Here is a 14,183-nt window from a genome sequence, read left to right on the forward strand (position 1 = left end):
ACATGATGCAGTAAATTCTGTGTGAAACCACTTTTCAGTGGTATGATAGCCACTAATCAGTTGTTTTGCAAAATCTTTTGATGTGTTTTTTATTCTCTTACATTTTGCCTGGTGACATTTTTCTTTCCTTGTTCCCCAAGCAAATTAAACCAGCGGAAAACAGGCTGTGTTCCCTCCAGTGCAAGGATGCCGTTTTTTGGAGTCAGCTGTGTGTTGGCTTCTCTCTCATTTGGTCTGTCAGTGCTGTGTGACTCTGTTGAAGCTTAGTTGTACATGTGTATGTGTGTGTGCGTGTGTGTGTGTATGTGTGTGTTGTAACAGGAGGGGATGTGTCCACATGAATGAAATGAACAAATTCCACATTAATCAGAAACAAATCATGGCAAACCGTAGGATCAAAGACCTGTCAGCTTTAAAGATGGCTTCATGCTCTACGAACTTTGAAAAATCGCTTTTAGCTCATCAAGAACTCAACTTCCATCCAGAGACAGCATGACTGCAGCTCAGAAAGTTCAGAGGCACTTTGCTCCTTTCAAAGGGCTTTCTCTCTCTTTCTTTTCTTTCCTCTTTTCCTCTGCTCCTTCTCTCCTCTCCTCCTGCAAATAGTGAACAGACTTAAAATAAAGCTCAATATCTGACCTATATTGTTTGAGCCTGGTCCCGAAGCAATTAATCTTTCAAAAAGCTTCTTAAGACAGGAAGCAAGTGCACACCATCATTTTCTTAATTTAAATTGAATGCAGTATAATAGCTGACATGGCCACACTGCCCTCATCCTCTTCTTTGCTACTCACTGGTTACTATTCCAGCGCCTAACACAAATCTGAGTTTAGCAACAGCCAGGGGTTCACACCGTTCATCATGTCAGAAATTGTATGGGGTTTGGATTATGAATTTATGCAATATATTATCTTAACGAGTTGTCTGATTTTCTACAAAAAGCACGCTTATTCATAGTATTGCTAATGAGAATGAATGCCATAGTTTATAGTTTACTATACAGTGGTTTTGTTCATTTCTCCAGATGCTCTAATATCTGCTTTATTTTTCAGGGGTTAAGATTAGGTAAAGTTGCTTTGGTTGAGGTTGTGATAAGTTATTTTGGTTAAAGTAGGGATATAGCTATATCAGTCTTTCCTTTTAGTGATAAAAAGGAACTAAAAGGGTCGACCTGGTGGCCTTACGGTTAAGGTGCATACCACAGAACCTCAACATCCAACCACCAGCCCAAACAAAGGCAAAAAAAAGAGCCCCAAAAAATAATCTTAAAAAAAATTCAATGCCTCTGTGTCTGTGCTCTGTGTCAGACAATTTCTTTTGAGGTTTTTAATGGTCAACATTTTTGACAATTCACATTTCTGGTGCACATTTTACTATGTCAAAACTAATTTCATGTTGCCCACAATATGCATCCTACGACATCTTAGAGTTTTTAGCAAGCTGCACTAAGATCAGTCAACAGAATATGGTGAGCCACAGCTGCCAGAGTTGGTCAACTCCACTCACCACTTGTCTTAAGTAGTGGTTGAAGAAAACCAGTGAACCCTTACAGACTGAACATGAGGCCAGCCCCCTATAAATCCACACAGACTGGACATAAAATGAGCTTTGCATATTTGTGTTTATAGTAGCTACAGCTAACACTCTGCTTGTTTTTAATTGTAACATTTATGAGAGGCTTTATGAGTCCATGTTCAACTCAAATTCATAATGGTCCTGATAAAGAGATAAGGTTTAAAAGGCTAACCAGACTGCAGAGAAATAAGTGTGCTCATGCCTGTGTTTACTTCTAAATGTTTGCTTTAGTTCAGGACTAAGGACTTATCATGCTTGTTGTTCCTATGGTTAAAAGGGGGCATGGATATGAACATGTGACATACAGTCCTGTCCTTACATAGTCCCCCTATCACAGTCTGGAGATTTATGGACCTTTGTGATAAAGGTGACACTAGATAGAGAAATAATTGCTCTCATCTTTGTTTAGTGTGCTTAACACATACTGCCTACTGTTGCTGAGGCCAATCTTCATGTCACATTATATTTTCCACTCCACCCTGTCTGATTGTTTCTTATCTGGACAGAATTGCGGGAACATTTTTAGAGAAGGTGAAGTGTGTAATATGACCCATGATGAATAATTAACTGCTTACCCATTCTTGTGCTTCACTGGAATGATGTACAGCTTTGAGACCGTATCAAGTCAGTACTTGACCACTGTGCTCCACCCCTGGCTTCACAGAGAACAAATCCTCATTTTACCCCTGGCTAACCCAGAGATTCCTCTCATGAATCCTGCTTTTTATGATCCAGAGGTTTAGTGTTGATATTTGCTCCACCATTGGTCATATGTCAAATGGGGCGGTGAACTCGACACAGCCAAAATGGTGTTAACAATGGAGTTATCAAAAGCCTTCCTGACACCTTGACAGCCACATATGGAAAAGTGTCATTACAGTATGTTTCAATAGAGCTGTAAAAGCATGTGTTACTTCTGTCAAAGACAGCGGGATATCTACTATCTACTGTATCTGACACCATGTTTAACTCTTTTGTTTTTCACTTTGTGATCTTATATTATTTTATTCAGAAAATGAATGCTCATGTGTTTTAAGTAACAATGGTTAATGGTTAATTAAAAGAACATATGAATATATATTTGCACTGCACTGAAGACATAGAAAGGTGGACTTGTTTTTCTTGGATGAATCAATATAAATTATGCAGGTTGTTCTTCTTTCAAATGCAGCCAACAAAAGGGTCAAGGATCAAGGCCATCAGTTTGCTGCTAGCTCAAAAGGAAATGATCCAGCCAAGAAAATACTTCAATGCTTTCTTCAAATATTGAAGGAATTCTGAGGGTCAACGTTTTTGTTCTCAGACAATATAAGACTATTTCTCAAAACTATTATGGGAAATGAACTGCATTTATATAGTGCTATTCTACTCTCTGACCACTCAAGGCAATTTACAACACCTGCCAACATTCACCCATTCACAAACCTCCATACACTGATGGCAGACACTTCCATGCTCATCAGAAACGACATAGCGCTTTTATCTGAAGTTCTTTACAATGTCTCTAATGCTCGATCGAACTACCAACCTGGTGGATGACCTGCTCTACCTCCTGAGCCATACCCACCCCTTGTTCTTGATATAATGTTCTCACTGGGGATTAAATATGTTTGTGTCATGCGAAATAAAGCTTTGGGAAAATATACATTGTCCTAAATGGGAACTTAACAAAATAAGACAAGATCATCTACAAAACAATGGTAAATTGGTGTGATGGAAGTGACACAAGCCTTAATGCTCAACTTCACTGGCCCATAAGGAGCCCTGTGTCTGCATGTTGAAACTTAACTGGGTCATTAGCCGATGCTTTTTTATGATATGGCTAATGATCACCATTGTTGGCTGTTGCCACTTCAGGCTTCATAAGACATCCAAAGAATTCAGATTCCCTTTGAAGATGCAAATTTCTGAGGAATGAGCTGTCAAGTTTACCATGATTTTGTTAGCAGGATAGTATTTTTGATTATATGTATGTCCTTAATATAATGCTGTGAATTTCTATCTCTATACTTTCATGCTTTTATAAACAATTCATGTTAATAGCTGCAGAGAATTCATTTACAAGCCATATCCTGGTAGACAGTAAGGATAATACCAGGCAGTTATGAGGTACATGCCAGCTGAGTAGAGGGTGCGCCTGTTTTTTGGGAGAGGCCTGTTTTGTTGAAAAGTGTTTAAGTGTTTTCTAACCACAATTCACTCACCAGTGCAGACTTTTCCAAAACACATTTATAGGGTTCACAGCCTTGTGTGGGCCTGGGGCAGTTTCTCTGCCTGACACCAACAATGAGGAATTGAATAAGAGGCACTTTAGAGACATTTGAATTAACCTGGCTTGTCTCTGAACTGTTATTTTGACAAGAGCAGCATAATAGAAAATGTGTTGTTTTCCAAAGAGGCATAAAGACACTTCTCCAGGGCAAAGCAAAGGTTTTAAACAAACAATTTATCTGTTTGCAAGTGGGATATTATAAACTTGCTTAACTTTTAATTACTTTTGTAATGCATTCTAATTGTTACGTGAAATGTGAGACTGATTGAATTAAATTCCACGTTAACTTGCTACAATATTTAAAATTAGACCTTTTATTCAATAATGTAGTAGCAGAATTGAGATTATATTATTCAGATAATTCAATAATGTCCCTCACCAGCCACAATAATATCATTATCTATTTAATAGCAAAAGATTTTGTTGCACACATCTCATTTAAGTTGCTTCTCAGATTGTTTTCTAAACGATGCATGATGGATCATTACAATAAGTATCCATTCAGACTTCAATCTGACATATAACCCTAAAACTCCCATTTATACTGTGGGGATTCTGGGTAATCATTAGTAATGTTGGTTAGCATATCCAGACTGGTCTGGGTTTGCTCAGGGCAGAAGTAAATGGTCAGAGAGCAGCTGTTTGGGCTCTTTGGGCTATAAGCAATGTGACCAGAGGAGAGATCAGACATGGACCAGGTCATTAGATGAGACGATGAAGTCACTGTCAATATTTGCACAACGCAGACATTTAGGGGAACCTGTTAACCCCGTCTGATTCAGGAATGTGTTCTCTGAGCAGAGTTTTCTCCCTCTCTCTCTCTTACCTACTGCCTTAATGTTTAGGTGTCTGAACATTCTCACTAACAGGGTTAACTATGGGATAACAAGATTTGGACTGACTGCTTACAACTTGGTTCCTTGGTGTTTACAGGTTTATGCCAGCAGCTTTAAAGGGTTTTTTGCTGCTGCTTACATTGCCTAGTCTCTAGCCTTAATAGGGAATTCTTACTCATACATTCTTAGACTTAAATTTGCAGATGGAAAATAATCTATTTGCTACTTTATATCTAATCAAAATAAGGATAGAATCTACTCCAATGGATAAAAACATAATCTTCATAGTTTGTAAACATTATTAAAATGCCTTTTTAGCTGTTATACTCAGTCAGTCATTGTATAATAATCTGTCCATCACTTTAAGAGTTAAAAACACACAAGCAATTGGAACATACAATAACAAAGTGTGTAGCTCATGAGCTGTTTTTATTGCCATAAGTGGACTTGGCTATTAACTAATTTGCAACTGCAGCATAGAACCAGCAGACCTGTTTTTACAAAAAACCTCAGGACTCTCATGCTTCAAGACTCAGCCATTTTTCAGTTGATGACAAATGAGGATAGACTGGTTTAAGCTTAATCTAGCTTGCAGTTATCTGAGGATGAAGAGGAGGAGGGAGGAAACAGGCTATTACATACAATCAGGGGATACAGCCGATCCTCATTTTACTGCTGAGGAAGCGACCCACTAAAATAGCCACAGAGTCAGATAAGAAAGGTATCCTGGCATAGAGTCTGACTGTCTGTTTGAGGAGATAGCTAGTGTTGTGGAACTAGCAAACAGATTTACCTGGTGTGTAGGTGTGCGTGTAGATGTGAAGCTTTGAGCTGGTGTAAGCAACCATCTCACCTCTTTTTTCTGAACTTTGGGTAGTGTTTACCAAGGGTGTAATCCTAGCTTTCCTTATTCCAGACCTGAGTGGCCACCAGGACTCTGATCATCAGTCATCAGAGAAAGGCGTCCAGGCTGGGAAGACAAACAAAGGCACCCATTCCAAACACCTACAGCTCAGCCAGTCTCAACTCCCCATCCAGTCTCACATCCACTGGGAAACTGAGGAACACCGTTCAGGGTCAGTGAGGTTGAAATAACACAGCTACTTCGATTCGACCCCTGATTGGGCCACGACCAACATCCTTCATTTGATCTGCCAGCAGATATCACATCCACTGCTCAGGCCTATTTAGCTTACTGACAGATGAGTGGCTGTAATTGAATCTACTAACTATGTATGTATTTATATACGAAAATGCTAATATTCAAAATATGCCAGTGTATTTTATTCACAGTTGAATGTGTCAAAAACTGTTCTGAATTTGTTTAAATTGATTTTCACAGAGGAATTTACATGCAAAAATAATTGTGGAAGTACTATACAGGCCCTGAATCTTCCTAATAGTGAAACACCAAGCACTTGCCCAGCACTTAATAAAACACTTGTGTCATAGAAAAGAAATATTTTCATTCATTTCATGGACAAAATGATCAAATACATTTAATATCTTCATTTTGGGGTGATTGCCCTTTCATTTATGTATGACAAGATGGGCTTCTCTTTGCACTCAACTGTATCATGTTTCCAAATCACTTTTGTGCTCCTTTGTGTGTAATTATCCTCATATGCCGGTGTGTGTATGCAAGCTCTCACAGGCTCTCTGAAATTATCTGCATATTTTCATCACCAACTCAAATGTGGGAAGCGTATTTGAAGCCCATAAATGGATCAGGAACCGTGTAACCGCTCTTCCTTGTTTCCCCACAGTGATGCATCTCGGCAGTGTCACACTGCTCTCTAATTTGGGGGAACTCAGCTCAGGCCTGAAACACCAGAGAGCAGCAAGACACTCTCCAACTCACTGTTGTATAATTAAAGGAGAAATGTTTGCCTCAGTAGCCTCGTCACACCAGTATAGAAACCCTTGTTCACCACTAGTGCTGGATTAGAAGGTCTTTGTTGCTGGCCAGTGGCCACACAGCTTTTAAGTGTGTGTTAAGTAGGCCTGAGGTGTATGTGTGTGTATGTGTGACAGAAAGACATGCACATGCACAGAATATAGTGAGAAACACCATATTGAAGCACAAAATGTTATCACCACTTCCTGAATTCCTCCTTGATATTTATATAACCAGATTTAATGTGCGTAAAAATAGCAGTGAATAATTGATTTTTTTTCCTCCTCTTTTTCCATGCAACCACCTCTCTTCTTACTCAACAATTATGACTGGTTGAATCTTGCTTCTGGCACTAAATTATTAACGACACACTGTTTTAATTAAGTCTCAAGTTACAGGACCAATGTTTTGAATCAAATATTATTCAGGGTCACTTGGGACGAATGAAAACACATCATGTCTGTGTTTTTAAAATTTTAATCAAAAGCTTCACTTAAAACATATTCTTTTTTAAACATCTATATGCAGTGTTGAAGTTTTGCGTTCTATAGTTAGCACAATAAGAAAACTTCTAGCTCTGTTGCTCCTGAAGAAACATGTTTCACAACTGTGCTCTGCTCTTTTCTGTGAAATATTCTATAAAGAGGATGAAGGATGGGTGATTTAGTGTTTGTGGGATTTTATTCAAACTCATAATTAAAGTAGAATGTATTTATGTTCTGCATGTGTGATTGTAGGGTAGTTAGGTGTGTGGATGCATATGTGCATTTATGGCCATGTGCTTTTAGGTGCCTATATGTGTAGTAACATGTTTGCATGAAAAGTAAGAAACAAGTTTTTCTGTCTGTCCTCCTCTTGAAATCTTCATCCTACATATCTCCATGTCTCCCTGACAGTTTTAGGCAGTTTAAGACAGGAAATAGAGCTGGGAGATTCCTGTGCATGATGGGGGTCTGAGGCGGACGCTAGTGGCAGGATTTAACGGCAGGGGTCATGGGTCAAAGGTGCCTCCAGGTTCCACATCTGCAGCTTTGCCCAGATCCTGTCCGGGCTGCCGTCAAAGCGGGCAGCCAGCCACACTCTAATGTGTATTAGCAAGACAAAGGGAGTGAATAGGGGCGGGTATAAGATGGGCTTTGATTTCTCAGAGATTTATGGGCGTGATGAAATCAGCCTTGAATAAACTGGGTTTGCCCATTTTCTCTATCGTTTAGCTACATCTGAAGGCTCCGGGGTTTGTTCTCGGAGACAGACACTACGGATAAAAAGGCAACAAATCTAAAAAGAAAAAGAGAGGAGGGTTTCAACGTTCTCTGAAGTCCTCACACATGCCATTCAGGGGACCCATCAGCTGGCTGTGGCCCATTGAATACGCTGCTTCACGACCATTACTACCCAACCATAGACTTATGGAAATGATCCTGATGCGTTACTGGGATACCAAGAAAGCACTTGTCTGCCAACATGTAAATGCCCATGGCTGTTTTGCAACAGTTAAAAGCAAAGGTGAGATTCCACTTAAATATTCTGGTCTTTATCAAGTAGTTATCCAGGGTTCATGTATGTTTACAGCCACCAAAGAAAGCACCCAGTGGATGGTGATGATGGTGGCTTCCTCTCAGACCCTTCTCCCCCATTCTGCATGTCCTGCAGTAAATACTAAGTGCCCCCCAGTGACCCTCCCAGTGATAAATAACCCTTAAGGTTAACCAGGTTTGAAATGGAGCTGTGAGGCCATTATAGGCCTCTAGAGTTTTCTTGACATCCCCAATATGTTATCTGTATGGCAAGGGACTTCTACAAGAGCAACATTAACTGGCCTCTCTTTTGTGTCAGGACTGATGAAGTTAGCAAGAGCCCCTTTAAATAACAAACCAAAAAATTAGATGTAGTCGTGTATGTGCATGTTTAGCACGATGGTGATTAGTTGTATAAAAAGCATGTGCGTGCGTGTGTGGTGAAGTCTGTTTGCCTGCATAACATACAGCAGGAGTGTACATTTGCATTCGAGTGTGTGCACAGATGGTATTGGCTAGTATGTGAACTAACAGTGATTGCACCTTGGAGTCTGATAGGCAGCTAAAAAAAAGCTGGTGTTTATCTTCCATGGCTGCCAGTGTTATCTGATACATGTCTGGAAATGCTCTGATTAATATCATGTACAAATTAACTGAAATGACCATGAAAGTGAAATTAAACTTTGAAAGCATCCATATTATAGTAAAACTGAAGAAACAAATACTACAACCCATGTGGTTTCATTTCTGGCTACTGACTTACTGTATTAGCACAACGAAAAAGCTAAAGAACATTCTTTTTTGTAAAAACTCACTTTCTGATAAGTGCACCCATCATTTGTCATGTCACTGCTAATGACAAAAGCATCACAGCATAGCACAGATTGAGCATATTTTAATATGGTCAAAATGGCTGTCAGACAGTTTAGCCATCGCTTTGCTATTAAACATCATGTGCGTACTTTAGTTTTGAACACTTTGAGAGCTGAAATTCATAAACTTTGTTTCTGATGTGGAGTTTAAGACATCTCTAAACTCTGTTTGATCAAAGGCAGAATCCTATTTCAATAATCCACTGTGGTGCCAACTTTTGAGAGGGAGAATGAGGGAAGATTAGTGTCGTGTTACTCTGCTATTGTATATGTTTAAACAGAAACAGAGTGGGAGAAATGTGTCTTCCTCAGTATGGAGAAACAGTAACATATTCTATACCATATGTCTCAAACAACATGCTACAGAGTTTGTGTTACTTTTTAGAAAAAAAAACAAAAAACTTGTACTGTAGAGTAAATGAATGACAAGACTTCAAAAGTGTGTTGCAAACGCCACCTAGTGGGACTATAAGCAACTGGATCTCAAAATGTGTTACTTCAATGAGCATCCACTGGCTGACCACTTAATTGCTTTATGGGTTGGGTTAAAACACAAATCAAATGATAAGATATGGACTCCCTTTCCCCCCTTGACCTGTAGAATACAACAATCACATGAACGCATGAATGCCTCTTCTACTAACATCTAATGGGGATTCTTGCAGCCTGGTAGATTCATTCTCCAGTCATTTCACAACATTTAACACATAGCTCAAAATCAACAATTCAGTCAGCAGCAAAACATGCTTCTACATCAGAAATTTCTTTAATATGGGCAGTTAATGATTTGATAAATGTAAGAATTTGGGAGAATTGGTCACTGAAATCTGTTTGGTGAAAGAAACATCTGTTTTCCTTGAGAAGCTCCACAATACCTTGAAGCTGCCAATAAACCAAATATGTCAGATTTTTTCATTTCCTTTTCTTCCCAGAATGCTTTTGAGACATTTTTCCTGAACCATTCTTTGGCTTGTGCTGTTATGCTGCAATAATGTCTATACATGCTGCCAAGTTTCCAGCATTTGATAAGGAGACACATATCCTCCAGCTGTAGCCAGATGGTGCTATCAAAGTTTGTCTGTAACAGCTTTATTTCAGTTTGGATGCTTGAGAAATATGTGATTATATAATGATAAATGAGAACAGCAGCACTGTTGAGAAATCATTTGATCAGAAGTCACTGTGTGAAAGTTAAAGAAAAAAATATTTGATTTACTTGATTGTTTGAGTTGCACTTTTTCCATACAATGTGGTGCACAAATATTCCATGTTGTCCTATAGGTGAATGACTGGGTTTAGGGGGTGTTTAGTGTCACAGCACCACTAAGTGGAACATTTAAGTTACTACAAGGAGCTCTGCGCAATTGATGATCAATCTTATACATGAATGTCATTTGCTAGTCTCAAAATTTCATAAAAAATTATAAAGCACCTAGCATGAGTTCAGAGTAAGACTACTGAACAATAAACGCCAGATTAACATGTAGGGTGTGAGAACTACATGTATACTTACCAACTTTTCAACAAGTAAAAATAATTCATTTTCAAAGGTTTATTTAGAAGAATACTGACAAAAATGCGAACTTGGGTTTGTACAAAGCAAATTAATCACAGGACATGAGACACTTGCAAGGTAGATACACAAACACAAAGTGGGCTATACATTTCAAGAATAGTAGATAAAAAGCACCATTTTCTTAAAACTAGATTACAAAATGCAACATCTTGTTATTTGGAATATCAAGTATAATAATTCAGAAAAAATTAATTCTTCTTTATTGTCATTTCTTTAATTTCTGAGGATTTTCTCATTTCCTTCAAGAAAAACACAGATATTCTAAGTTAAGGCACAATGTCCAAAGCATTTGACACTCAAAAACAACAAAAACAGAAAAAAAGCTTGATACTTTGGCAGTTGAAGCGACATCTCTTTGGCACAGCTGCATGATTTGTGAGAGACACAAACTCTATCACATAAATGAGCATGACAATGTTAACTTGACAACACTATGTACAAAAATGTATGTAAAAATGTTATAAATATGTCTAAAAACCACAGACACTATGTACATCTTTGTACTGAATCAAGACAGGATTACTTGTCTTTGTTATCACACTCGATGTATTTGTGGAAGCACTGTAGGATGCCAGTATGCAACAAAAGTCAATATGTCACTAACGCTGTTATAAAAATTGGATAATGGTGAATTCCAGATGTCTTGAGTTCATGTTAGGTGTGAGGGTGCTTCTATTTTTGACATGACTGTTTGATACTTCCTGTTTTAACAAGTTGCTGAGGCTGGCAGAAAGAGTTTTCAACTCCATATGTACCGTAGGGTTAGAGACAGGTCAGGAAGTGGAACTTCTGCTTGCCTACTGATAAAAGGGAACTAAACAACCGTTATGATGCTATCTATGGAATAAGGCTGCCAGCTTGGGGAGGGGGGCTAAACGACACAAGTGAAGAACAGTATAAAGCCTTTCTGACAATGCTCCTCTAGGAGCCTTTTCGCCTGTAACCGTTGTTGTTGCATTTGTAAAACGCTCCGCTTGTACAAGCAAATAAAATCAACCTATATCCTATTATTTTGAATCCAGTCTCCTTCTTTGAGAGTGATTAATATTTCTCTTAACAAACGCTTTTCTAAACACATTTTCAAGATACGCTGTCACCAAAGGGATCATGTGTAGTGAGACTGAGCTTTTGTTAAAACTCACAAAACAAATACATGTGATGTTTTTCAGCATGTGATGGCAAAATAATGGGTACTGAAATACAGCAACAACAAAAAAAGATTCCCAGCAATGATAAATGTCTCCTTCTTGCATTTACAACAGTTAATGACACATACACTTTTGTTGTATTGTTGGGATGTCAGTCTATGGTCTGTGGGCAGTAGGCACAGTGCGATGTTGTGGTTAGGGGTCTCCCTACTACCCCTCCTCTTTTCTCCTCTGCTCCTTTTTCTCATTCTTTCTTCCTCAGGACGATATAAATGAGGCCACTGATGAGACAGAGAGGGAAAGCCACCCAGGCCAGCACGTAAGCGTAGCCATAATGTGTGACAGAAGCATCATCATCCGGATTCATCACAGTGTAGATGATTGCCCCACACATCACAAACAGACCTGGACAGAAAAAAAGAGAGAGAGAGAAGAGGTTAGGATAATGTGAACCAAATGCAGATGAGATCACAACTGCACCAGCATCTGCTCAGGGTGTGACCCGCCAGCGTCATACTCACTAGCCAGGATCTGGAAGATGGCAGTGAAGAAGAAGCGTCCGCCCTTGACCAGTCTGAACAGCTGATACAGGAATGCAATGAGGGAGAAGAAGCAGAAGAGCAAGGACAGGATCATGAGGGCTTGCACTGCCTGGATCCATTCTAGAAGTGAGACAGGGATGATGGAGAGCTTAATGCACACATAACTTTTTCACAACTGTGCATATACTCAAGGCACAATATATGATATTTTTTCAAGAATGCTCACAAACCTTCATTGCTGGCTGGCGAACAGTGGTAGCCTCCATTAGTTGTTGCGCAATTGTACCATAGATCTTGACTCCTGTCCCCACCTACAGACCAGGTCTGGTAAACACAACAACACAGAGCAATTTAAATGTCCTGCAGCATCCACAGTGCAAGCCAAGGAACTTATAGCACACAACAATAATAACAGTTTATAATCAGACAATTGTAATGATCTGTATTTAGCATTTTTCTTAACAAAGTTGGCTTAACAGTAAAGCAGCTAGAATCTGCACTCCATTTTATCCTGAATGTTTGAACAATTATAGCGGGAAAAAAAGGAAACTTGTAACAAGACAACTTACACTGGCTGCTGTTGACACGATGAGAAGAATGAGAATGATTAAGTGCAAGATCAGCACTCCAAGCAGGATGAGCAGCATTTTCAAGTGGAGCTAGAGGAAACGCACAAGACACAAACAAATGTCAGGCCACGTGAATTTACTATCCCACCAAAAGTCCTGTCAGATTTGGAGCTCAACGTTACGCTCACGCTGACACCAGATGGCGCAATTTCCTCACTTCTGCACCAACCGCAATGTTTACTTCAATGTGAAAGTGTCCCCTTACATTCAAGCGTAGAAAGAAAAGATGGAAGGCGCTATAATTTCTTCCCGATGGGGCCGAAATCGTCAATGTTGAGTTTGAAATCAAGCTGTTGTAGTGTAAATACATCTATTCTCAACTTTATTTCACGAGACGGTTTGATAAATTTAAGGTCAAATGATTTAATTACAACTCATTAAGTTAAGAAATGCACGTTTGCAGAATAAACAGTTATAGAGACAAGAAAAAGGACGCAAAAGCAACCGCAGGTCGATATGAATAACAAAGGATGATTCACGATTAATCTACGCATGCTGCTGGAAAACAAACTCAAGCCATCTGCACGAAAAACATTCCAGCGTAATACCGCCATGTGTGCGCTTGTACCTTTACTGTTTTCTCTCATATCTAAACATAAGGTACTACTTGATACATAATAGATCGACACGTTTAGTTAGCCGGCGCATTTTCAAGTAAATCCAAAATCCATAAAGTCCAGGGGTGAAGTCCTGTTGTATGAATGAGAGTAAAAAGTCAATCAAACAACCAATTCACTGACTAAAACAGAAGAAAAACGCTCCAACACAATAGTCCAACTTACAAAAAGGCAAAGCAAGAGGTTTGTTTCCGTGGAAAAAAGGGAGTACTGGAGTGGAGAGTTGGGAAAGTATCACCGAGGTTCTGCGTCTCCTTTCCTCTGTAGCTACTATTCCAGATGTGGCTCACACACCCCAGTCTGACTCTTTCTCCGCCTGAGAACACCGCCCTGCAGGCCCTGCACGTCACCATAGGCCAGCTCCAAAACTCCCCCCACCACCAGCACCACCTCCCCCAACCCCTCCACCCTTTCCCATGGTAGCCTATCATCTGGATTGCGCTAAAATCCAAAGGATTTGATCATGATCATATAGTATTATTGTGCAAACCACAAAGCCTTAAAATGTAAGCTTATGGGCGACTGTCTGTGCATATATGTCTAACAAACATCCATTATTTCACACTTACAAACAGGCTAAAACAACAACACGACTTAACCTGTCAAAACGAAACCTTGTTGAGTCTATGATACTCATTTTATGATTCATGTGTTATTGGTGCAGTTTATAGCTGTGATGTTTTTATAGTTCCTAAACGTCTG

General features: G+C 39.3%; 1 protein-coding gene across 1 annotated transcript; it reads right to left on the reverse strand.

The window, feature by feature from the left end:
- Positions 1 to 10,506: 10,506 nt before the first annotated feature.
- Positions 10,507 to 13,784, reverse strand: pmp22a (peripheral myelin protein 22a). Its single transcript, XM_062438699.1, has 5 exons — positions 13,647 to 13,784; positions 12,805 to 12,894; positions 12,466 to 12,559; positions 12,215 to 12,355; positions 10,507 to 12,098 (listed from the first exon to the last, which is right to left on the reverse strand). The coding sequence occupies exons 2-5, from the start codon at positions 12,880 to 12,882 to the stop codon at positions 11,938 to 11,940; spliced, it is 474 nt and encodes a 157-aa protein (XP_062294683.1). The 5' UTR covers positions 12,883 to 12,894; positions 13,647 to 13,784; the 3' UTR covers positions 10,507 to 11,937.
- Between the last annotated feature and the right edge of the window lie 399 nt (positions 13,785 to 14,183).

The sequence above is a fragment of the Scomber scombrus genome, chromosome 18 (genome assembly GCF_963691925.1).
Source record: "Scomber scombrus chromosome 18, fScoSco1.1, whole genome shotgun sequence".
Classification (NCBI taxonomy): Eukaryota; Metazoa; Chordata; class Actinopteri; order Scombriformes; family Scombridae; genus Scomber; species Scomber scombrus.

Excerpts from the sequence above, each read along its gene's own strand:
- pmp22a (XM_062438699.1), bottom strand. The coding sequence starts at position 12,882 with ATGCTGCTCATCCTGCTTGGAGTGCTGATCTTGCACTTAATCATTCTC. Across the intron at positions 12,356-12,465 it reads TTCGCCAGCCAGCAATGAAG|AATGGATCCAGGCAGTGCAA; the intron begins GTTTGTGAGCAT and ends TCTCACTTCTAG. Across the intron at positions 12,099-12,214 it reads CATCTTCCAGATCCTGGCTA|GTCTGTTTGTGATGTGTGGG; the intron begins GTGAGTATGACG and ends TTTTCTGTCCAG.